We start from the raw sequence: 24,452 nt of genomic DNA, 5'->3' as shown, positions 1-24,452 counted from the left end.
GAATAAAGTCGTATTTTTGTTATTTTTGGACCAAAATGTATTTTCGATGCTTGAAAAACTTCTAACTAACCCACTGATGTCACATGGACTACTTTGATGATGTTTTTATTACCTTTCTGGACATGGACAGTATACCGTACATACACTTTCAATGGAGGGACTGAAAGCTCTCGGACTAAATCTAAAATATCTTAATTTGTGTTCTGAAGATGAACGGAGGTCTTATGGGTTTGGAACGACATGAGGGCAATTTTTGGGTGAACTAACCCTTTAACTATGTGAATCCATCGTGAATGAAGTGCTGCACACATTTTGGAGCATCTCTGCTTGTTTACAATGCAAAGATAAATAAAGAACTTGTTGTTTGAATAAGTACAGCATTTTCTTTACAAGAAATACTATATATATATATAAAGGGTAATGTTTTATGTGTTTGAGGAGCAAAAGAAGAGTGTCTAATGCTGCCTTCACATGCTATCCAAAATTTCATAATTCCCATAATTCGAGTGAAATAAGTTCACAGTACTTAAGGTCTTAAAGGTCCCGTTTTTCGTGGTTTTTTGAAGCTTTGATTGTGTTTATAGTGTGCAATATAACATGTGTTCATGTTTCGCGTGTAAAAAAACACAGTATTTTTCACATAATTTACTTATCTGTATACCGCTGTTTCCACTGTCATAAAAACGGGCTGATGACTTCCTTGTTCTATGAAGTCCCTCCTTCAGAAATACGTAACGAGCAACGAGTTCTGATTGTGCCAGCGGTTCCTGTGTTGTGATTCGACAGCAGTTTAGCGCTCTTGCCCGGAAAGGTCACGCCTCTTACCATAACGTGGAGATGCACTCGCTCAGTGTTATTGTAAACATGTCTTTAATTTTACCCTATCAATTTGAGCCGGAATCAGACCCGGTGATTGGACTGCGGGATGAAAATAACAGCGTTTCGACGACATGGCGACAAACACACTCTACAAACGCAACTCTTGTGTATTCCTGTGGGCGGAGGTTAGTCAAAAAACTGTTTTAGTGACGTCATTAAAGAAGGAAGTAGAGGGATGTAGTCCAAACTGGCCGTTCGATGTAGGCGATTTCTGTTAAATAAAATATCTCGCTTGGCATTGAACTTTGAGCTTTAAAATTTTACAGATTTTATTTATACTCTAACAACAACATTACACACTAACTAAAGTTTGAAACATGGGATCACGAAGAATGGGACCTTTAATGTACTTGAAGGGGAGGATTTATTTTACTTAAGATTTTAATTTTAAGTCAAAAATTGGTTGGCACAACTACAACTACTGGAGCTGAGAACTCAGGAATGCTTTGCAGTCAGTTGCTTTATTTATTTATTTACTTATGTTTACTCAACATTTTATTTTTCACAGTGTTGTCAAAACAATATTCTTCAGCCACATTTTCTCAAAAAAAAAAAAAAAACATATAGGCTACCTATTGATTTACATGTGACTGTTGATGAGTATTATTGTGACTAAATCTTCAGCATACTTATTTACAATATTTATAAAGCATTATACAATTCTATACGCTTTTTTAATGCATTTTTTGCATTAGTGTACTATCTGACACTGAATAATGTTCAACAGGAATGAGGTGGGTGGACGCTTTCTTATTCTTCAGCGGCCTCTAGTGGCAGTAGTTTACTATTACAAGTTAATTTGGTAACAAGTTTTTGTCTGGCTACTGGTAATGGTCTTGGGTTCACTGTTTTTTCTTGCCTGTTAATATAAATCTCATAAGCTTTATAACTTTTTTGTGATTAACTTAAACACCAACACTGCTATAACAGCTAGTTGGCTATAGGCTATTGGTACAGTTACATAATTCATGAACATATCAATCTTCAGAAGTTGTTCAGACTTAATAATTTGGCAGATGTCAACATATGCTTTTTCTGAGTATCTTTGACACTTGTTGTCGCTACTACTGGGCTGCAACTTTAAGAAACAGGTAATGGCCACTTTGCAACCTGATCAGAGGCTTTAATAAATGATGGAGCAGTATCTGGGTTCACTATTGCCACTGTTGTTACTGTTTGCATTTCCAAGGACAGAACCCAGCTGAACAAAGATAAACGAGCTAAAAACACTTTTGGACAGCATTCTGCGATCGATTAACCTAAGGATGAATCCAGAGTAGTAAGTAGTTATGCCTACTAGATTGTTTAGGGGTACAAGTTTTTTTGTTGTTGTTTGTTTGTTTACTTTTTTTTTATTACACTGTGTTGTTAACGGTCGACAGACTTTCTTCAGTTCCAGTGACTAGAGAAGAATTCTGCCCTCTAGTTTATCTCATTAATGCTAGTATTATATATTGTGCCAAACATTAATGAGTAAATAAAAATGCAGCGTACATTGAGCATGAACACCAGTACAGTAACATGCATTGTTAATAATATGATGTTTTTCTCAGTGACTACCTGTTCAAATTGCTGCTGATTGGGGACTCTGGTGTGGGAAAGTCATGTTTACTCCTACGGTTTGCTGTAAGGGAAGTCATTTTTTCCTTTTATGTGTTTTCAGTACCCATCATTTTCTGTTTCAAGGTTCTTCAGTGAATGGTGTCATTCATTTAGTTCACCCCAATATCTAAATTCTGTACATTATTGACTGTTTCAAATCTATATGCTGTTTGTTTTTTTAAATAATTAAATTTTTAAAGAATCCGTTTTGGAAGTGTCCACCATTTTATGTTTAAACATACTTCTGTTGATGACACTTATTCCACCAGGATGACACCTATACAGAGAGCTACATCAGCACTATTGGAGTAGATTTCAAAATCAGAACTATTGAAATGGAGGGGAAGACTGTCAAACTGCAGATTGTGAGTATAGAAATTTATTTCAATTCATATTCAGAGTCAAGATGGTTTGTGCCTGTCTGTGTCTGAGTTGCTTTCTTTGTTTGATCCAGTTATTGTTTCTTATTTAAACAAACCCCTGTGGAACAAAAACATTTAAAGTGACAATAACTGATTATTTGCCAATTAACTTTTATTGAAATGACTATCCAGTCACTTGGGTTGGTCCCAATGGAGCAAAAAGGCCCTAAATGCCTGGATGAGGATTGATATTCATACTTCTCAAAGTTTTTGTGCTTTTTTTTTAAAAAAAACAAGTGGGATACAGCAGGGCAAGAGCGATTTCGAACAATAACATCCAGCTATTATCGAGGGGCTCATGGGATTATAATTGTCTATGATGTCACTGAGCAGGTAATACTTTTGAATATTACATAATGTTTATTATTTTAGCATTTTGTGTACAGAGAATTACATAATAATAATGCTTATTAAAGTACTTTGTTTATACAGGAGTCTTTCAACAATGTGAAGCAGTGGTTAGAAGAAATTGATCGCTATGCATGTGAAAATGTCTCCAAGTTGCTAGTCGGTAACAAGTGTGACCTTTCCTCAAAAAAGGTGGTAGACTTTACCACAGCAAAGGTAAGCTCTCTGCTTATGCAAATTCATGGTGAGGTCTGTTCTACAGGATTGCCAGATCTTACAGATCTTTACATTTCATTTGTACTTTTTCAGGAATTTGCTGAGTCACTCAAAATCCCATTCCTGGAGACAAGTGCCAAGAACGCAAACAACGTAGAGAAGGCATTTTTAACAATGGCCTCTGAAATCCAGAAGAGGATCGGGACGGACAGCGTTCAGAATGAAACTGTTAAAATGGGATCCAAAATAAACAGTGCCCCCTTATGGCCTGGCGGAGAGAAGTCAGTAGCTGAGGAGGTCAGCTCTTGTTGCTAGTGCTCAGTATCATTAAAATTCAGGGTAATACAAAAATTCATATTTTTTGTTTATCGTTTTATGTGTTTTTGTTCCTCTTTTTCTTTCTTTTTCATTTTAAATGTAAAATAAGCCATTTACTTTGTTTGCACATCCTAATGAGCTAATGTAGATGCAATTGGAAATGTTTCTGGAAATCATTTTCTGATCATACATGCATTGTTCTAAGTTAAATGCTCTTTCATCTTTTTGGTGATGGACAAAACCTATAAGCAAGCATACACTACTTTTAAAAATGTAGGGGTCGTTTAGATTATTAAATGCTTTTGAAAGAAGCTTCTTATGCTTACAAGGCTGTATTCATTTGATCAAAAGACAGTAAAATCAGTAATATGAAATAAATTTAAATAATTGTTTTACACTTTAATATATTTTAAAATATAATTTATTCCTGTGTTGACAAAGCTGTATTTTCAGCAGCTATATTACTCCAGTCTTCAGTGTCACGTGATCCACCAGAAATTATTCAAACATGATTTTGTGCTCAAGTTTCTTCTTATTATTATTGTTGAAAGCAGCTATGCTGGCCTATTTTTTTCAGCATTCTTTGATAAATAGAAAAGAACAGCATTAATTTAAAATAGTTTTTTTTTTTTTTTTTTGTAATAGAATAGAAGTTTTTGTCTTTACTCTAAGTCTCTTTTGATCAACTGAAAGCATAAAAGTATTAATTTCTTAAATCTTACTGACCTCAAACTTTTGCATGGTAGTGTATACATTTAAAATAAACAATACTATGAAATCTAAGGAAAGTTCAGCTTAAAATATATTTACTTTTCAATTTCTCAAAAAATAAAAATGTATATACATTAAATTTGTAACTTTTTCTGAGTATACAAGAACCTTCTGATTGTTTTGAGCTTCATTTACATACCGTAATCAAGCAGTTCTGCACTCTCACTGTTGCAGTACATTTACAGAAGTGTTTGCACTGCATACAAAGCTAAATAAACGCTTGGATCAACCATGTGCTAAATATTATATGCGCAGGTAAAGTACTGGCCCAAGAGTTGTGCATGACACTACATCATATGTGTCTCAGAATCAAAAAGAAAATAAACAATAAATCATGGTCATTATTTCATGGATCGCATTAGTGAAATAACAGTCAAGTATTCATAAAATTAAGTAGATATGATATACATTTATAATTTGATGGTCAAATTCTGACATTTAGTTTATATATATATATATATATATATATATATATATATATTCATTTTTATGACATTTCAACATTTTTTAAAGGTGCTTATCTTGATTCATAATCATAGCTCTAAAAGGGTAAAACTTTTTTAGGTCCAGCATTGAAAGCATTTGAATGAAACATAAAATGGCACAGAACATTACAACACAACAAAACAACTCTGCTCAATTGACAAGATCACAACAACATATTTCGTCACTGAAAAGTTTCAGGCCTGTTTCATACATCCAGCAGGGTCGTGTTGAGCTTCACGCTGTTTCCTGCCTGGGTTATTTATTATTTATTAATAAAATGGATGTTCTTAAATTGACAGACATTTCCTTCAACCCTAAAACACATCACAATGCAATGCATAATTCATGAGTATATGAGTAAAACACCTGTGGAAAAATCAGTGCAGAAAATGTCTTCATATTAACATAGTACATCGGGCCTAATTATTTCCTTTGATATCAGGCGTCTTTTTTCAAACAAATGGGTGAATAGATCACATATGTTGCTCTTGTGTTGATGATAAATACATTTAATTGTATTTTTAAAATTAAATAAGTTAAAGGATTAGTTCACTTCAGAATTAAAATTTCCTGATAATTTACTCTCCCCCATGTCATCCAAGATGTTCATGTCTTTCTCTCTTCAGTTGAAAAGAAATTAAGGTTTTTGAGGAAAACATTCGAGGATTATTCTCCTTATAGTGGACTTCAATGGCCTCCAAACCGCTGAAGGTCAAAATTACAGTTTCAATGCAGCTTCAAAGCAAGGAATAAGGTCTTATCTAGCGAAACAATTGGTCATTTTCTATAAAAAATGTTAAATAATATCATTTTTAACCACAAATGCTCGTCTAGCACTCCTCTGCGATCCGCTATGCATGACGTAATCACATTGGAAAGGTCACATCATATGACATAAAAATGACCGATGGTTTCACTAGATAAGACTTTTATTTCTCGTCTGGGATCGTGTAGAGCGCTTTGAAGCTGCATTTAAACTGCAATTCGGACCTTCAACCCGTTAAACCCCACTGAAGTCTACTATATGGAGAAAAATCTGGGAATATTTTCCTCAAAAACCTTAATTTCTTTTCGACTGAGGAAAGAAAGACATGAACATCTTGGATGACATGGGGGTGAGTAAATTATCAGGAAATTTTCATTAGGAAGTGAGCTAATAAGCACTTTCTATCTGTTTTCTGCTGATTTTAGCATGTAATGCACCTAAAGTCTACTTTCATTGCTTCTTCTGGGACGCAGCACCACCCCATGCATTATAATTTGTTAATATGGATAACCAAAAGAGATGAAACAGGCCTTCAACTGAAATGTACAACGAGCTTATGCAACAAGAGAAATTAAAAAGAAATCAGTACACATTACAACCAGGACTTTTTGCCAGTAAATCTAGCCATGTTGGCCAATTTCAGCCTTGTGCGTTCCCTCTCCTCTGGGCTTCTCTTTGAGGTGCACTCAAGTGTAGAGTCGGTCTCGAACGAGATGGCTGGGCCGCGTGAAAGCAAAGTCGTCCCCGTCTTCTCCTGAGACAGGGTGGTTGTTGGCGACTGCAGGACCAGCCTGCTCCGCATTGAGTGTCTGAGGCGTAGCAACAAAGGGTTGCGTTGAGGGTACAGCTCCCTCTCTGACCTGAAGCACAGGAAGCAGGCGGCACACAACATGCGGAAAATGTAGATCCAGCCGAGGTAGTGAAGCTCCACAATATTCAAGAGGAAACAACCCAGGCTGATGCTAAACATAAAATTAAGGAAGATGGTCTTTTCGGTGGCTCGAGACACAAAACAATCAGTCCGTGTTGGGCAAGGGTATGTTTCACAGCGGAACAAATGAGGCACCTCAAATCCGAACAGGTAATACTGACCGACAAGAAACGTGATCTCCAGGACAGAGCGGATCAGGACGTGAACAATATAGATGAGGAGAACCTGACTGGAGAGTGTGGTTGGATCCTTGCTAACCTCACCAAAATCATCCTGCAGTAGACTTTGCTCCACGCTTTCCTCATCCTGACCACCCCATTCTTCCCCCTGGGGTCCATATGGCAGTTTGACACCCTCCCCTTCCAGATGCCCAGGGTGCTTGGCCTCTGCCTGCACCCTCTCCGTCTCCATCTTCTCATCTTTGGTGATTTTGTGCAGCACATAGATGATGTAGAAGATGGAGGGCGTTGAGACCAGCACAATCTGGAAGACCCAAAAGCGCAAGTGTGAGACGGGGGCGAAAGTGTCATAGCAGACGTTGTTGCAGCCCGGCTGTAGTGTATTGCAGGTGAACTTGGACTGCTCATCACTGTACACGGCGTCTCCCACCAAGGTCACCAGCAGTATGCGAAAGATCAGGAGCACCGTCAGCCAGATCTTACCGATGACCGTCGAATGATTCTGAACCTCTGTTAGAAAGCGGCCCAGAATTGACCAGTCCCCCATTTTTTAAACTGGAGAAAACAAGGAAACCGTGGAAAGGCAAAGATATTGTGTTATGCTGATATATTTTAAGTCAAATTCTTAAAGGGTTAGTTCACCCAAAAATGAATCAGTGTATCGTTATGAATCAGTCATTATGAATCAGTCATTATGAATCAGTGTATCGAATCATGATTCAGATCGCGTGTCAAACTGTCAACGGCTGAAATCACGTGACTTTGGTGCTCTGAACAGCAGATTCGATACACTGATTCATTATGCTCCGATGCTTCCTGAAGCAGTGTTTTGAAATCGGCCATCACTATAAAAGTCGTTATTTTGTTTTTTTTGGCGCACCAAAAATATTCTCAGCGCTTTATAATATTAATATTGAACCATTGAACTCACATGAACTGATTTAAATATGTTTTTAGTACATTAATGGATCTTGAGAGAGGAAATGTCATTGTTCCCTATGAAGGCCTCACGGAGCCATCGGATTTCAACTAAAATATCTTAATTTGTGTTCTGAAGATTAACGAAGGTCTTACGGGTGTGGAACGGCATGAGGGTGAGTAATAAATGACAGAATTTTCATTTTTGGGTGAACTAACCCTTTAAAGCTGCAGTCTGTAAGTTTTGCCTCTTTGTCGCCATCTCTGTTTGAAACCTGCAATTGCAGTTATTTGTGGAATTATCATCTTTACGTGGGTTGTGCCTCAGCACAGATGAATCTAATATTTACTGTCAGTCACCACACTGGTTAATACTGTACTTCAGAATCACAGATTCTACGTCTTGGAAGTATGACCAACATAAGAATTTTCACCAGAAAATGTCATCTGAACAAATAAGTCACAAGTCTGCCACTTTTGTTCTGACCAACTGAGAAAAAAAAACATTACAATAATTCGTGCTGCCAATGGTGATTAAATCTAATGATCACTTAGTTCGGATCACATCAAACTGTGCAAATTATTATTATTGTTATACTTTGTTCTGAAATTGTTAATGTTAACAACATAAGCATTGCGTGACTATGTGTATTTAGTGTGTATTAGAGTTACCTGTAGATTTAAATTTCTGTAGCCACTCCGCAGTCTGCATGATTGTCATTTAGACCTTTCTGGATTACAATCCCCCATCAAAATGTTAAGTTTAATTATTCCAGATGCTGTGAGAAAAGGCTATAAACGATCCACCACCTGCAACATCCTCCACATGCCATAAAGCCTATACTAGCTGGGACTAGACGTGACATAATGACGCAAAGACGAACGGCTGCATGCTTGAATTTCCTGGCGGAAACCCACCAGTATCACTTGAATTAGGAAACATTATTACAAGCTGAATCAGGTTAAAGTAAGGAGATAGTTTTGAACACTGCCTGGTTATATACTTGCTCAAAAGTTGATATTGGATCATTTTTAACCAAAAAAAGTTACGGACTGCAGCTTTAAGAGAGTCAAATAATCTACTGTTTATGCAAATTAAAACAATATTTCAGAAACTTTCAGTTAGTGATGCCCAACATGTTATGTGCATTTCTTCATCATGCATAATTCAGGCTGTAAAATTGATTGATGTTTTGCGTAATCTACATCTCTTTGCGGACATTATTTCATTTGGTAGGTCAATATGCATAAAATGGCTCACCAATTTAATGAAATTGTATAACATCATGACCATTACATTGATGAAAATGATAAAAACAGACAAGAAAAAAAAAAACACTTACCTTTGGTTAATTTGTCTTTTTTTGATACAAATTTGACAAAATGCGCAAAACATACAATTTCATTGCTACATTTGAAAAAGGGCTGTTTGTCAAATGGGAAAGGACCTCAATGTGAGAGCTGCGGGAAATGGGCTGACCACAGGCATCCATCCAAAACCCTCATTGTACTGTATTCAGACAAAGAGTCCCAATGTACAATGTCACAAAGATTTAAAAATACAATGGGATGCAACATCTCTGAATGTCCCTGAACAGTCAAATTGTTCAAAAGAACCTGCTGGAATGGGGAAACAATGCTAATTCACGAGAGATTTTGTCCTATACCTGCGCTGAACATGTGAAAGCTAATAAAGTTATTTTCTGCATGATAAATTGTTAAACTCATATGCCATAATATGAAAATGATCCAAAAGTAAAGTACTGACCCATTACACTCTTTTTTTTTTTTTTTTTTTTTTTTTTTTCACATTGAAATATTTGCTTCCCTAATTTTGAAATGTATTTTAAACACACAACACAACATTTCACCCTTTGGGTCAAAACAGCAAAACCAACAGTCTTTTAAAATAACATTAACTTTAGGAAATGTTTAAAAATGGATATAAATATGCTTTAAAATATAATATTTGAGTGCAATATAGCATATTTAACAGAACATGTTCAATATCATGTCAGTGGTAAGAAAACAGCTCAATTTAAAGTTGCGTCTTGTGTTAGAGAAATATTTTATATGCAATTAAGCAAATAAAAACTGCAAGCAAACTTTACTGTGAACATTTTGCACACCCATAATGTTTTAACTATCACACCATCTGCCCCGACACACAATATCGACTTGCACAAACATAATTCGACATCTGCCTTGATTACTCATATTAGAATATTTTGAATTTGTTTCTCTCACTCCATGCACAACAAAATAGAATGACTAATTACTGTATATTTGTTTTACTTCTTACAATATTTGTAAGGTTAAAAATTGTATATATACATTTAATTTTAATTTCATATTTATTATTTTAATGTTTATTTACATTTTTAATTATATATAAATATAGGTCTAGTTTGTACAGTTTTTCTATATGTTGGCTATTTTTAAATTTAATGCAACAACCTGTGGAGTACCAAAAAAAAAGCTCTTGTAACTGTACAGTTTAAAGAGCTGGATAGATAGATTTTTCTTTTAGTATTATATAGCTATGATTATTAATTTTGTACATCGTGATCATTCAGTTTTGCTTTGTCGTATGAAAAGTCGTACAATAAAATATTTGATTACAAAATAAAATAAAGTATCGTTGCAGTAAGTGTTTGTGAGTGCAGTGCTGTGATGGATGAGCTGGCAGAATCTCAGCAGCAGCAGCAGCAGCGCGTATATCAGATGAAATGGTTTGGCCCTCGGGGTTACAGGAAGTTGTAGCAGCTGCCATGTTTAGCTGCTTTGTTGTAGATTTCTTGTAGGTTTCCTGCAGATTTTTTTAAGTGTTGCAATGGAGCCGAGCTGGAGTTCATTTTTATTTCAGGTAAGCCAGCCGTTCGAAATAAATCCCAACCGCGCGGGAAAAATAGAAAATCGATCGGGACTCTTTAAAACTGCGCGAAGCGTGGAGATTTGAGCTTTAAAGCGGGATTTTAAGGCAGTAAAAACAATGGTAGCTAAGCTAGCTCACATTAGCCGCTAATGCTGCATCTCCCCCAGACTTCCAGCTGTGAACTATGAGGGAGACGTACAAGGGATTTATTTCCCTCTTTTCCACCTCTCCTTCCCATTCACACTCTTTTTAGGTGCTTTTTACCATTTTTTATTTTAAGTTAAACACTTTTAGCTTGCAGCTTATGCTTTAGTTTTGGGTACTCATTGATTTTGTGACACAATTTGGATGTTTTGGCCAGACGCAACGTCCATGTCTGCGTGTGTAATAATAGACTACGGTGTTTATGTGCATTTTTGGCACAGTGTTTTAATACTTCGTTTTTCTTCCCTTATCGAGCTCTATGTTTCACCGCTTTTCCTTTTCTTTATTTTTATTTGTTGTCAACGCCGCTCCCTTGGATACTTTTATTGGAGGGAACATGGGGATAATGGCTGTGTTTCAAAACCTTCTGACCTGCCCACCTAGACATCATAACCGAACAGAACGTGAACATGATGGACAGAATACTGTATAGAACACTTATTATAGAACTGTGAAATTCTGTCTTGGTTGATATCACAGTCGTTTCGTATAAGTTTGAAAATACCGCTTAGATTTTGACTTCTTTTCTCTGTCCAACTTTAAAAAGCCAAGGTAGTTAGCCCATGTTCAGGTTACTGACATCCATAATCTTATGCATGCAATTCATTCTTTATGAGGAATCTGTGCATGTTTATTGACCGCATGCAACTCTCTTTTTTACTATTGACTCTTATGAAAAATGACTGTGATTTCATATTTGTCATTTTCTGAATGAATAAATGCAAATGCATAGAGATCAACCAATATTCATTTTTACAACAATATTGATACTGCTGGTTTTTGTTTACATATATGATAATTGATATGCAAAATCTTTTTATAAAATATTTTATTTCTGGTTTTTTTTTCACATAATCATGTTACATACAGTTTTATTTAATATTAGTAGTAGTATTAGTATTGTTTATGCAAAGTTTTGCAATATAAATGGCTTATTTTAAATTTAGATTTGTTTTTGTCGTTGTTTTGGGCTGTCTGACTGTTAAGATTAAATTGCTATGCATTTCTCACATTAAATATGTTACTTTACCTGTGAAAACTGTTGTTTCCTGTTAAATGTACTGGGTGCTATTCTTTACAGGAACCGATGTTAAAGTTAAAAAGTATAAATATTGGTTAAAAAAAAAAACTATTGATCAAGCCAATTATTATATGTAGTCAAGACATGTATTTAAACTTCTTCTTAATCCAATTATTCTTGCTTTTCTAGAGGTATAAAGAAGTAGTGACTCTAAGTTTTTTCTGTCTATCGACTTCTCCCTTGGGAGAGAAAGCATTTGAAGTGTTGTACGACTCTAGGCTTTGTTCCAGAAAAGTTTGCCAAAATGAATTTACTTTAGGAATAGACGCAGACCATGTCCAGAAATGTTAACTGTAGGAAGGTGTGCATCTTCATCACTGTGTGCTTCATCATCTTCTTACTTATTTTTAATTGGACATATACTGAAATAATTTTGGTATTGCAATCAGCTCCAACATCAGATTTTCATTTTCACATTTTCTGTGAACATAGATTCTAGAGATGAAACGATATGAAAATTTAATATCATGATTGTAGTGACCAAAACGATCACGGTTATCAATATTATCATGCTATTGTTAAAATGTGCTGGAAATGTTCAATAAGTACTGATACACACTGAAATCATTTGACCAAGTTTTAGGTCGAAAACCCAACAAAAACAAATAAAATTAGCAGCACTGTTCACTTTTTGTTTGCATAAACATTACAATAATAGCATTAGCTGGATTTCAAACGAACAAAAAATATTGGTTGGGTGAAATAACATAACATGCACTTATCTGCTAACATGTACTGCATGTTCAAATAAAGTTTTAACCAAAAAAATGTTTTATAAAATGAAAAACCTCACATTTCAGCAAAAATTTGGTCTGAACAAAAATGGCAGAGAGACTAAATGAAAATGTAAATCCACTCTCTGACAGTAGGTGGCACTTATGGAACTGTCATTTCCACACTACTTTATTAGGCATAACATGGAGGGAAGCTGAAAAGCAAATGCCATTGAAACTTTTCTGAAGACAGTCGGTTCCCCGTTAGAGATGTATTCGTATAATTCATTCATACATACATTCTTTCATATGCACTCTGCCTTCCATCATGTTTTCACACAAAACGAAACTTGTGCTACACCTGCATGAGACTTTTGCTAACTTTCTTTAATGCTGAACATCATATATCGTGAAATTTTCAATTCACAATAATCAAATGCAGTTTTAATAATTAAAAATATGAAACGGTAATACTAACCTTTGGGAATTTTTATCGTCAAACTGGTACCGTTTCATCCCTTGTTCATTCATTGTTATACACTATCTAAAACTTTCTTCTTGATCACAGTATGCATGTTTGTCTGCTATTCTCAAGAGTTTCTTCAACCTGCTCACCATTTTCCAACATCTTGCATGCACAGATCATAATCCATATTTGATTTTGAGTAAGCTTAACCTTACTTGCTGATCCGGATATTGTCAGTAACAACCAGAGTTCACTGACCTTTTAGGAGATCAACAACACCATGTTTGTTTCTTAAAAGCTTGCTCAAAATTCTTTCCAAGTGTCTTATAACTCTGTAATATGATTGTAGCTACGAACTTTAATCAGTTTTATAACCAAGAGATCAGGGATTTGGTTTATAGACCTAAAAAGTGCTTCATTTGTTCTGCTTGATTCCATCCATGTGACGAGGCATCTAATGAGACGACGGTCTAGCGCGTCACTCCTCATTGTTCTGCAGGCGTCTGAGGTTATTCATGAGCAAGGCATTGTCCGGCTCCCAACAGGCATCTCTTAATCCGTCTGCAGCAAACAAGAATTTGATTCACTGGGTTCTGTCTTTGGAGTAAAGGAGTTCTGCTCACTCTTGTTCTTGCCTACAGTTTTTCAGCAGGTTACATGAGGAGATATGTCAGTTTTGATGCCACAGATGTGTAATTTTTTCATTGTTATTAAGCTATTTTTTTCTATTTCGCCAACAACAACGCCTGTAATAGGCTTAAACAGAGATTTATCCGTGCATCTGCCATCTTCACAGATCACGGATCAAGTTTGTGCTGCAGATCAGAGTTTCTATAGTATTGTATAATTCTATTTTCTACATTATGCCTGTCACAATGCGGATTAGCCTACCAATACTGTCATTTAAATATAGACTGACAATAGCACCACATTTTTTTTTTAGGTTTTGTTTTTGCCTTGTCCTGCTTGTCAGATATAGGTCTGTGTTTGAAAGTGTCTACAGTGTTCTTGCATATTTATGTGCACTGCTCAACCTCCATATTATTTCTATTGACGTGACCTCAGCCTTCAATGCGAATTTGGATTAAAATCATCCAAGCAGCATGAAGAAGAGCAGGTTGCTGTCATGGTTTGAATATTGCTGCTTGAATGCATCCATATACAAATATACTTTACAGAACGATGTCGCTAAAAATACCATCCATACCAAATAATTCTGGGTGAAGTGTTCAAATCATTTAGACCTCAAAGCAGCTGTGTCCTGTTTAATTGCATATTTTGTAGAGCGAGGTCACCTAATCAAGCTTACAAAGACCTCCTATGGGGCTATTAGGAAAAAACGCAAACCAAAACTTGTATTTTTACATGCTTTTAGAATATGTAAACCTGTGAGCTTTAACGTTAATAGCGTTTCCCCAGTCATCGTCGGAGGCAGGTCCAGCCTGCAGGTCTCTCGTTACTGTAGGCTTTACTATATTTCCTCAGAGGCACAATTGTGTTCGTGATGCCCACCCCCACCCACCAACTGGATGCCGTGACCAATGGGACAATGCAGGCAGCTGCAGAACGGGGAGCCTAATAGTCGTGTAGTCTTTCAGCTGCTCTTGTTTTAGGCCCTGCGATCAGGGTTGTAGCCCCAACCAATGCCCCCACCCTACACCTTATGAACAAGTTATGCTCCACCGACCTGCACTCATTTATTTTTTTCCATCAGCCTTATTTTTTTTATTTTTTTGTAGTAGTAGACAAAATCTTGCTTTTTTTACATTTTATTTTATTTGACTTTTAAATTTTATTTTACTATAATTTTTATTATTTTATATTGCAATCCTTGCTTAATTGTGATTTATACCACTTTGTTTTTGTTTAAGTTTTCTTGGTTTTGCTAATTCAGGCATTTATGGATAAAATATGACTGTAATCCAGTTGGTTGTCCTTAAAGGGATATTTCACCCAAAAATGAAAATTCTGTCAATCACTTACTTACCCTCAAGTTGTTCCAAATGTGTATGAGTTTCTTTCTTCTGATGAACACAAAAGAAGATATTTTAAAGGATGTTGGTAATCAAACATTTGACTGTAGCCAATGACTTCCATAATAGGAAAAAAATACAGTGGAATTTAGTCAATGGCTTCCATCAACTACCATTGTGGTTTTGTGTTCCTTTACCTGTAACAAATTTTGGCCAAAACTGAAGAAAGCATTAGTTTTTCTGGTAACGCTTTACAATAAGGTCATTAGATAATGTATTAACTATCATGAACTAACAATGAGCAATACTTTTGTTACAGTATTTATTAATCTTTGTTAATATTAGTTAGTAAAAAATAGTGTTCATTGTTTGTTCACAGTGCATTAACTAATGTTAACAAATACAACTTTTGATTTTAATAATGTAATAATAAATGTTGAAATTAACATTAAGATTAATGAATGCTGTTGATGTATTGTTCGTTCTTAATTCATGTTACCTAAAGTAGTTAACTAATGATAACTAATGAAACCTTATTGTAAAGTGTTACTGTTTTTCCTTTCTAATTTCCTTTCTAATTAGGTATTTAATTGGTCACCCAAAAATTATAATTCTTTTCATGTTCACACCCCTGTAAATCGATGTGTACAGCCATCTGCCGGAAGCCAGTTTTTAAAGTTTTACAAAAACACATTGCTTCTCTTCAGAAGGCCTTTATTAACCCCCCGGAGCCGTGTGGTTATCTTTTATGATGGATGGATGCACTTTTGGGGGCTTCAAAATCTCATCCTCTATTCACTGCCATTATAAAGCTTGGAAGAGCCTGGACATTATTTAATATAACTCAGACTGGATTCATCTGAAAGAAGAAAGTAATATACCTAGCCAACACCTAGGATGGCTTGAGGGTGAGTAAATCATGGGGTAATTTCATTTTTGGGTGAACTATCCCTTTAACATAATTTCTTGATTTGCCATGTTTGAAAATGCAAATGAGATGTGAGAACTTGAAGAATTCATGGAATACATTGGATGCTTTTACAGCGCTTTATCCTTTTATGTCGGTTTTGGAGCTTGACTGCAATATGTTCCATCTTCTCTTTCATTGTATGTAAAAGAGCAATCATGTGAACATTCTGCCTACAAACTTGCTCTGTGTCACCATTTAATCTCACTGTGTGTGTATTGCAGTCGTTGTTGTCTATGTAAGTTTAGCAGAACGTCCTTGAGCCTGAGAGGCCAGTCACATGAGGAACTGCTTTCATTACAGACTCAGATCATTTTACATGCAGTAGATTTATGTTTGCAGGCTGCAGGAAGCTGTCAGTTTCTTTTGCAAAAGCGCTGGTGTCTCTGATATGATGCACACGTCTGCATATTTGCATCTTGCCCTAACGTGATCTATAAATTCCTGTTAGTCACACGAGGATTAGGTTTGCCAAGAATTACTTTTCTTTTTATGTGTCTGCTTTTTCTCCTCTTGAAGTGTGTTGCTGTTTTCGTGAAGAGTTGGTTGCTTTTTATGGACTGTTTTCAGCATGTTCTCTTACATTCTGAATAAATTATAGTTCCTTCTCATTCTCTTTCTCTCTCTCTTACTTTCTGTCTAGCTTTCTCACTCTCTCCAATATCTCATTAGTCATCCTGCACTTTGCTAAACAGCTGACTCGTCCTCCTGCTAGGTCTCAGTCAGGGCTTCTCTTGTTTTCCAAGTTGCACAGATGCCCTGGAAATGAGTCAGTTTCTATTTTTGCTAAACATTTAACACCGTCTCTCAGCTGAGGTCGTGTCTTACCTCATTCTGGCCAATAGCAACACTGGCCCATAATATCACAGCCAGTCAATTCACACAGCTTGGGCTGTGAGTTTGCATCACGTGTTGAAAGCAAATGATATACAATCAGGTTTTATTACAGGAGAATTTTTTTTTTATTTAGTAATAACCAAATAACCAAAAATTATTCAGACATTTTTTTTTTTTTTTTTGGTATATTTTTACTAGTGGGTGCAGGACACTATAGTTCATTTATTTAAGTGGGGATAAAAAAACTGTGACATATTATACACAAAAATTCGTCATACAGTGGACTACCATTAAAACTGATAACAATTTGGAACCAAAAATTATTCAGACACTTTGAGCTGACCAAGTGTTATCTGACATAATTAAGATTATTTTTTTCTGACACAGTTTAACTCTGAGATTTTGCATATATTTTATATATATATTTATATAGATTTTATATATTATATTATATTATATTATATTATAAATGCATGCAAGGATGCATTCAATTGATCAAAGGTGTCAATAAAGAGTTTTATAACATTTCAAAAACATTAAGCAGTACAACAGTTTTCAACATTGATAATTTGAAATATTTAAAATCAGTATATTAGAATGATTTCTGAAGGATCATGTGACACTGAAGACTGGAGTTATGATGCGGAAAATTCAGCTTTGTCATCACAGGAATTAATTGCATTCAATTAGAAAACTATTATTTTCAAATATAATATTTCACAATATTAGTTGTTGTCTTGGCGAGCATAAGATAAGAACGTCTTTAAAAAAAAAATCATTAAAAAATCACATTAAAAAAATCTTACCAACCTCAAACTTTTGAACAGTATTGTATGTTAAAGTAGTAACAGTTTTTGGTTTTGTTTAATTTCTAAAAGCTTCAATGAAATGTTCAACATTTTAAGATTCTTTTCTTACTCTATCCCAGCAGGCCAATGAAGCCCTCCACCACCAGCATCAGGTCTCGCAGAACAGCCTTCTGCCTCTGCTCAACTCTGAGCCGCTGGATCAAAAGCCTGTTCTTCCCATCCCACTCGACCAGAAGCCCCCAGTCAGTGCAGCTGACCTCCTCAAAGACAACATGGGTGGCGGGACGGGCGGAGGAGGTGGCGGCGGTGGTCCGGTGGTTATAAAGAAGGAGCCCAAGTCAAAGACTCCCTTCATATGCGGCTACTGTAACAAGGCCTTTCGGGACAGCTACCACCTCCGGCGGCACGAGTCCTGTCACACGGGCATTAAGATGGTGTCACGGCCCAAGAAGACCACCACAGCGCCCACCATGGTGCCTCTCATCTCCACTGTGCCACGCGACAACAACGGCAACCCCTCTTACGTCTCCACGATGGCGGGCATCCTCACCACGGCCACCACCTCCGCATCCACGGCCACAGGCATCATGTCGGTCCTGCCTCAGCAGCAGCCAGCCGTGCCCAAAAAACCCCCCAAACCTGTGAAGAAGAATCATGGCTGCGAGATGTGTGGCAAGGCCTTCCGTGACGTCTACCACCTCAACCGCCACAAGCTCTCGCACTCAGACGAGAAGCCCTTCGAATGCCCCATCTGTCACCAGCGCTTCAAGAGGAAGGACCGCATGACCTACCACGTGCGCTCGCACGACGGCGGCGTGCACAAGCCGTATATCTGCTCCGTTTGTGGGAAAGGCTTCTCTCGGTAGGTTCAGCATTTCACCAATGACTTAACAGCAACATTATTTCCTTCTGGGTCTCATGAAAGACAAAACAAAAGAAAGCTGTGTAATATGTCTTGCATGTACTTTGAAGTTGTTTTTATTGTATGTAACTTCCTCTCCAATAGGCCGGATCATCTTAGTTGTCATGTCAAGCACGTACACTCCACAGAACGACCCTTTAAATGCCAAGTAACGGTATGACTACACACTAATATTTATATTTTTCATAGTATTTAGTGCTGTCAAATTGATTAATTGCATCTAACATAAAAGTTTGTTTACACATAATATATGTGTGTGTATATATTATTACATAATTATTATATGTCTGTGTGTATAGGTGTGTATATATACTCACACAAACACACATATATATAATATAATATATATACACACACATATTTTGTAAACAAACTTTTGTTAGATGTGATTAATCACAATTACTCGATTTGACAGCACTAAAAATGTTTTTAAAAAAATTAGTCCACAATTTCTTTTCTTTACAAAGAAAATGTAAACATTCTTCAGAAACATTTGTATTTAAAGGAACACTCCACTTTTTTTTGAAAACAGGCTCATTTTCCAACTCCCCTAGAGCTAAACAGTTGAGTTTTACCTTTTTTGAATCCATTCAGCCGATCTCCGGGTCTGGCGGTACCACTTTAGCATAGCTTAGCATAGTTCATTGAATCTGATTAGACCGCAGGCGCAATGATGTTACGCACCGCTTGTGACCCCCTGTTTGCACAGGGAGCGTGCCTTGCAACCATGGAGACATTTATGAGAGATGCTGCGTAATATCATTGCTCCTGCTGCACCCATGGTACGGCAGCAAAGTTCCTTGATTATTACGCCGGAATGAGAGTATAGTTCCTAGCCATATCGGCCTAGAAAATCGCAACTTTTAATTTTCCGTCGGTCTTAGTACATGATGTAACTACAGAAGAGTCAAGTTTTAAATAGGAAAAATATCGAAACTCTTTGGTCATTTTTGAGCGAGATGCTAATGGTCTAATCAGATTCAATGAACTATGCTAAGCTATGCTAAAAGTGGTACCGCCAGACCCGGAGATCGGCTGAATGGATTCGAAAACGGTAAAACTCAACTGTTTAACTCTAGGAGAGTTGGAAAATGAGCCAATTTTCAAAAAAGTGGAGTGTTCCTTTAACAGTGTATTTTAATATTGAATAGAAATAAGATTTGTATTTTTCTTAAAATGGTTCATTTTCACAAAAGATCAACTTTTTTTTCTTTACAAAGAAAATGTTAAATTATTTTGCAATGTATTTTTATATTTACTAGAAATATTGATATTTTTCATAAAATGTTACAAAATATGGTAAAAATCTTTACAAAGAAAATTTAAATATTTTTCTTTAGAAACACTATTTAACAATGTATTTTTGTGTTTACTAGATATATTTATATTTATTTATAAAAGGTTACATTTTCACAAAAGATCCATAATTTGTTTTTCTGTACAATTTAACGTTTTTCTTTAAGTGTATTTTTGATATTTACTAGAAATAATATTAATATTTTGGTAACACTTTACAATAAGGTTCATTAGTTAACATGAGTTAACTAATAATGAACTGCACTTCTACAGCATTTATTAATATTTGTTAATGTTAATTTCAACATTTACTAATACATTATTACTAACTAACATGAACAAACAATGAACAACAGTATTTTCATTAACTAACATTAACAAAGATTAGAAAATACAGTAACAAATGTATTGCTCATGGTTAGTTCATGTTAGTTAATACATTAACTAACGTTTAACTAATGAACCTTATTGTAAAGTGTTACATTTTCACAAAATATCCCATAAAAATTCTCTTTACAAAGAAAATGTAAACATTTTTCTTTAGAAACATTTACAAAAAATAATATTTAAGTTTGTCATAGGTTGCATTTTAACAAAAGATCCACACATTTTTTCTTTACATTTTTTTTTAAACATTTTTCTTTATATTTACTTTTATATTTATTAGAAATATTTGTCACAAAATGTTACATTTTTACAAAAACAATTCACAAATTGTTGACCCTTAAAATGCCAAGCAACATTAAGACTGTACATTCCCTCCTGCATGCAAAGACTCAAATTGACTTCCTGTGAGTTTCATTGATCTATCACACTCCTTCCACACTGATTTGTCTTTCCACCACTGCAGGCCTGCACGTCCGCCTTCGCCACCAAAGACCGTCTACGTTCACACATGATACGGCATGAAGGCAAGGTAACCTGCAACATTTGCGGAAAGATGCTGAGTGCCGCCTACATCACCAGCCACCTCAAGACCCACGGGCAGGCCGGCTTCACATCCCCCTGTAACAAAGGTATACCAATTCTACACCAATTTTCAAATGTACCCTGGGATGACTTTCACACTCACAGAGAGGTGTCACTGTTCACTGTTAATAATATTAGGTGCTAAAAGTCTTGTATTTATATTTCACATAAAATGTCATGTTTTTACACAAAAAAAACAAACAAAAAAAAATGAATTAAAAAAATAAATTGTATATTTTTTTTATATAATATTTTTATAATTAATTATAAATTATATAATTTTAAATTATAATTAATTATATAATTTTTATAAATTTATAAAAAAAAAATTTTAAAGTTTAACTTTTTGTTAAGGAAAAAATAAATAACATGCTTTTGTTGAAAAACAATAGTATAGAATGCAAAATATAACTGATTAGTTTGTAGATCTTACTGACTTTTTCAAGACTATAAGAAGTAATTTGACAATCTCATATGTTAGCCAGCTTGATCAAATTTGCCAATAAATCAACTGATTTATCAAACTGTTTACATTTGGAAGGTGTAAAAGTTGATGCACACTATCAATTAATGTCAATTTTTTGGTGGCAAGTGGCAACACAGTACAACTAGCCTGAAACACTCTCAAACTGACCCTATGCCATCCTTACTGATGAACCCTTGCATTTTTCTGTTTAGCCCATAGTGAAACCCTAGAAATAATTCCAATGTTATATTCACTCTCTTCTTTCCCGGCCAGACTCTAACAATGTGTGCAACTCTGCCTCAGTCACGTCAGTCACTGCTTCATCCGCATCCAACACTACGGCCATGAACCGCGGCACCGCCAGCAACCCCATCACCATCGCCGCCCAGATGAACATCACCACCAACACGGTCAACATCACCTCCCCCGTCAGCCTTCAGCACCCGGTCACCATCACAGCTCCCGTCAACATCGCCTCTGTCAACATCCCAGCCACGGCGCCCATGAACATCGCCCATCCCGTCGCGATCACCTCGCCCATGTCAATGAACATCACCGGTCCGCTCAACATCGCCATGAGGCCGATGGAAAGCATGCCTTTCCTCTCGCAGGTCCTGCCTTCCTCCCCGCCCTGGTAGAACCAAACGTCCCACGTCCCGGCCTCTCCTCGTAAACCTCATGTCTCCCTGTTTTAGTCTTCCTCTCCAGCTGTAAGAGAAAAAAAAAAAGCCTGGAGGAATGGCGAGTATATGAAAACGACAGTCCGCAGCGGCAAGGAATCATGCGGAAGTTAGCTGGCACTTTGCGTCTCCTTTGCTCGGCTGAGAGACAAGCAGATCCAGATTGTCTAGAATTTAGTGACGGACAGAAAAAATAGTTATTGCATGGAGTGGAAGACTGACATGCTGTATCTTTGGTGATTTCACTTTTCTAGTGCCAGAAAATCCTTGCCAGTCGACTGTTTGAAGCGGAGCACGTCGCCGCTTCACTGTTGGTGTTGGCGGTTTAAGGACTTTGGCAAATATTAACTGTGAGGATTTTATTTTTGTTACGTTAGCTTGCTTATCAGTATTTCATAGTTTTATGCATTTTAATGAGTCGCATACAACAAAAGGGACAGTGGCTTCCATTAATGGAAGATGAGAGGTTTTTTTATTTTTGAGACAATACTCTACAAATGAGGAAAACTAAAATTTAGAATATGTTTTTAAAAGGCCTCCTTTCATTGCAAGCCTTTTAATCTGTAGCTGTGTTTTTATTTTTATTATAATTATTATTATTCTTTATAGGTAATCTTTAGAGTTGGTCATTCCTGATTGTAGAATAATTACGTTCTGTTTCAGTAGCTGGGATATTCTTCTGCTTAGTGGGGTTGAACATTTACAGTAACAATCTGATGAACTCTTGCACTGAACACATATCTCTTTAGTGACTATTCTGACGGCAGTATTATTTTAGATCAAATATTTTGAGTGTTCATATAGATGCCTGGTCACCAAGTGGCCGACTTCAACACTGAAAGGTCCATTTTTATTCTGAATCTTATCTTAAGAGCATTTAGTTTTGTAACCGTGACGTCTCTGCTCTTCCTTTCTGAAGGACGAGGGCTGTTTTTCCTTAGGACCTTTTGCTCAGGAAATATGCTGAGGGTGTCCCAACTTACTCTGCTCCTGTAGTGTACAGAATCACGCCTAACGCTTTCTTCCAGACCTAATTTTCTTATCAATTATCACACTAAACATTGTTCCCTTTATTGGCGAAAACTGAGACGCACCTCAGAGGTCGAGGTGCCAAATGCTCTTTAGCTGTTGACGTGATCATCCATCACAGGAGCATTAAGTTAACCTCTGTTGCTTGTTTGTTTACCCCAGTCACAGTGAAAACCAAAACTGCCTTCAAATTTTCAGGGTTTGTCATCTTGTTCGGAGAAACCCTGTTCAAAATAACAGAATCGGCCATCGCAATTATCCCCAAACTAGCTTTTCTCTTTGATTTCCTCTCTCTGTGGGATATATAAAAGCAATATGCCTTTCTAAGTCCTCCTTTTGACCCAGCCGGACAGCTGTTGTGCCCATTTTATGTGTTATGATATGGGGAAACTGATGCAAGGTATGTTGTCACGTGTCGCCCTCTAAACTGGGCTTTCGTACGCTTGTGTAATGTGAATGAGTCTCAAACAAAGAGTAAAACCAGCTGAATGTGATTGTACTTTAAAGGGATAGTTCACCCAAAAATGAAAATTATCCTATGATTTACTCACCCTCATCTTCTTTCAGACTAACACAATCGGAGATGTATTTAAAAATATGCTGGCTCTTCCAAGCTTTATAATGGTAGTGAATGGGGGGGGGGTGTTTTGAAGCCCAAAAAATGCATCCATCCATCATAAAAAATAATCCATACAGCTCCAGGGGGTTAGTAAAGGCCTTCTGAAATGAAGTGATGTGTTTTTGTAAGAAAAATATCCATATTTAAAACCTTACAAAGCATCGATTTGCAGAAGAGTGAACTCTGACCTGATGCATGATGCAGTGATGCCGCAGAAGATGGAGCAAAACAAAACACAGGTCATGAATTGGAAGTCTAAAACGAGAAATTTTAAAGAGAAATGTTGGAAGATTTCGATATAAGAGAAGAGGTTCTTCAGTTTGTTGCCCAGCCCTATTTGTTCGAACCACGAGAGGCGTCTAAGCTTACGATACTCCTACATCCTACGTCATACGTCGCGTCAGGGGTTACTCTTGTGGCGCAAGTATGTGTACAGTCATCATTTTACTTTGTAAAGTTTTAAATATGGATATTTCTCTTTTACGAAAACCCATCGCTTCGCTTCAGAAGGCCTTTTTCAAAACACGCCCCCCCCTTCACTACCATTATAATAGCTTGGAAGAGTCAGGATATTTTTAAATATATCTCCAATTTTGTTAGTCTGAAAGAAGATAGTCATATACACCTAGGATGGCTTGAGGGTGAGTAAATCATGGGATAATTTTCATTTTTGGGTGAACTATCCCTTTAACTGATGATGTCATGGCTAC

At 36.3% G+C, this 24,452-nt stretch overlaps 3 protein-coding genes across 3 annotated transcripts; 2 read left to right on the top strand and 1 right to left on the bottom strand.

Moving 5' to 3' along the window:
• Nucleotides 1-1,239: 1,239 nt before the first annotated feature.
• On the top strand, nt 1,240-4,231 carry zgc:171927 (uncharacterized protein LOC100124616 homolog). Its single transcript, XM_048161968.1, has 7 exons — nt 1,240-1,970; nt 2,069-2,158; nt 2,433-2,505; nt 2,751-2,846; nt 3,141-3,236; nt 3,336-3,467; nt 3,561-4,231. Exons 2-7 carry the CDS (start codon nt 2,145-2,147, stop codon nt 3,780-3,782), a joined length of 633 nt encoding a protein of 210 aa, XP_048017925.1. The 5' UTR covers nt 1,240-1,970; nt 2,069-2,144; the 3' UTR covers nt 3,783-4,231.
• Nucleotides 4,232-6,221: 1,990 nt separating this feature from the next.
• On the bottom strand, nt 6,222-7,466 carry LOC125249278 (gap junction delta-2 protein). Its single transcript, XM_048161539.1, has one exon. It carries the CDS (start codon nt 7,463-7,465, stop codon nt 6,401-6,403), a length of 1,065 nt encoding a protein of 354 aa, XP_048017496.1. The 5' UTR covers nt 7,466; the 3' UTR covers nt 6,222-6,400.
• Nucleotides 7,467-10,466: 3,000 nt separating this feature from the next.
• Nucleotides 10,467-23,538, top strand: vezf1b (vascular endothelial zinc finger 1b). Its single transcript, XM_048161092.1, has 5 exons — nt 10,467-10,702; nt 17,881-18,623; nt 18,768-18,837; nt 20,830-20,995; nt 21,688-23,538. The coding sequence occupies exons 1-5, from the start codon at nt 10,670-10,672 to the stop codon at nt 22,050-22,052; spliced, it is 1,377 nt and encodes a 458-aa protein (XP_048017049.1). The 5' UTR covers nt 10,467-10,669; the 3' UTR covers nt 22,053-23,538.
• The last annotated feature ends 914 nt before the right edge of the window (nt 23,539-24,452 follow it).

This window comes from Megalobrama amblycephala, linkage group LG16 (assembly GCF_018812025.1).
Source record: "Megalobrama amblycephala isolate DHTTF-2021 linkage group LG16, ASM1881202v1, whole genome shotgun sequence".
Classification (NCBI taxonomy): domain Eukaryota; kingdom Metazoa; phylum Chordata; class Actinopteri; order Cypriniformes; family Xenocyprididae; genus Megalobrama; species Megalobrama amblycephala.
The sequence above is the reverse complement of the archived record's forward strand: the minus strand, read 5'-3'. Positions and strand labels throughout refer to the sequence as shown.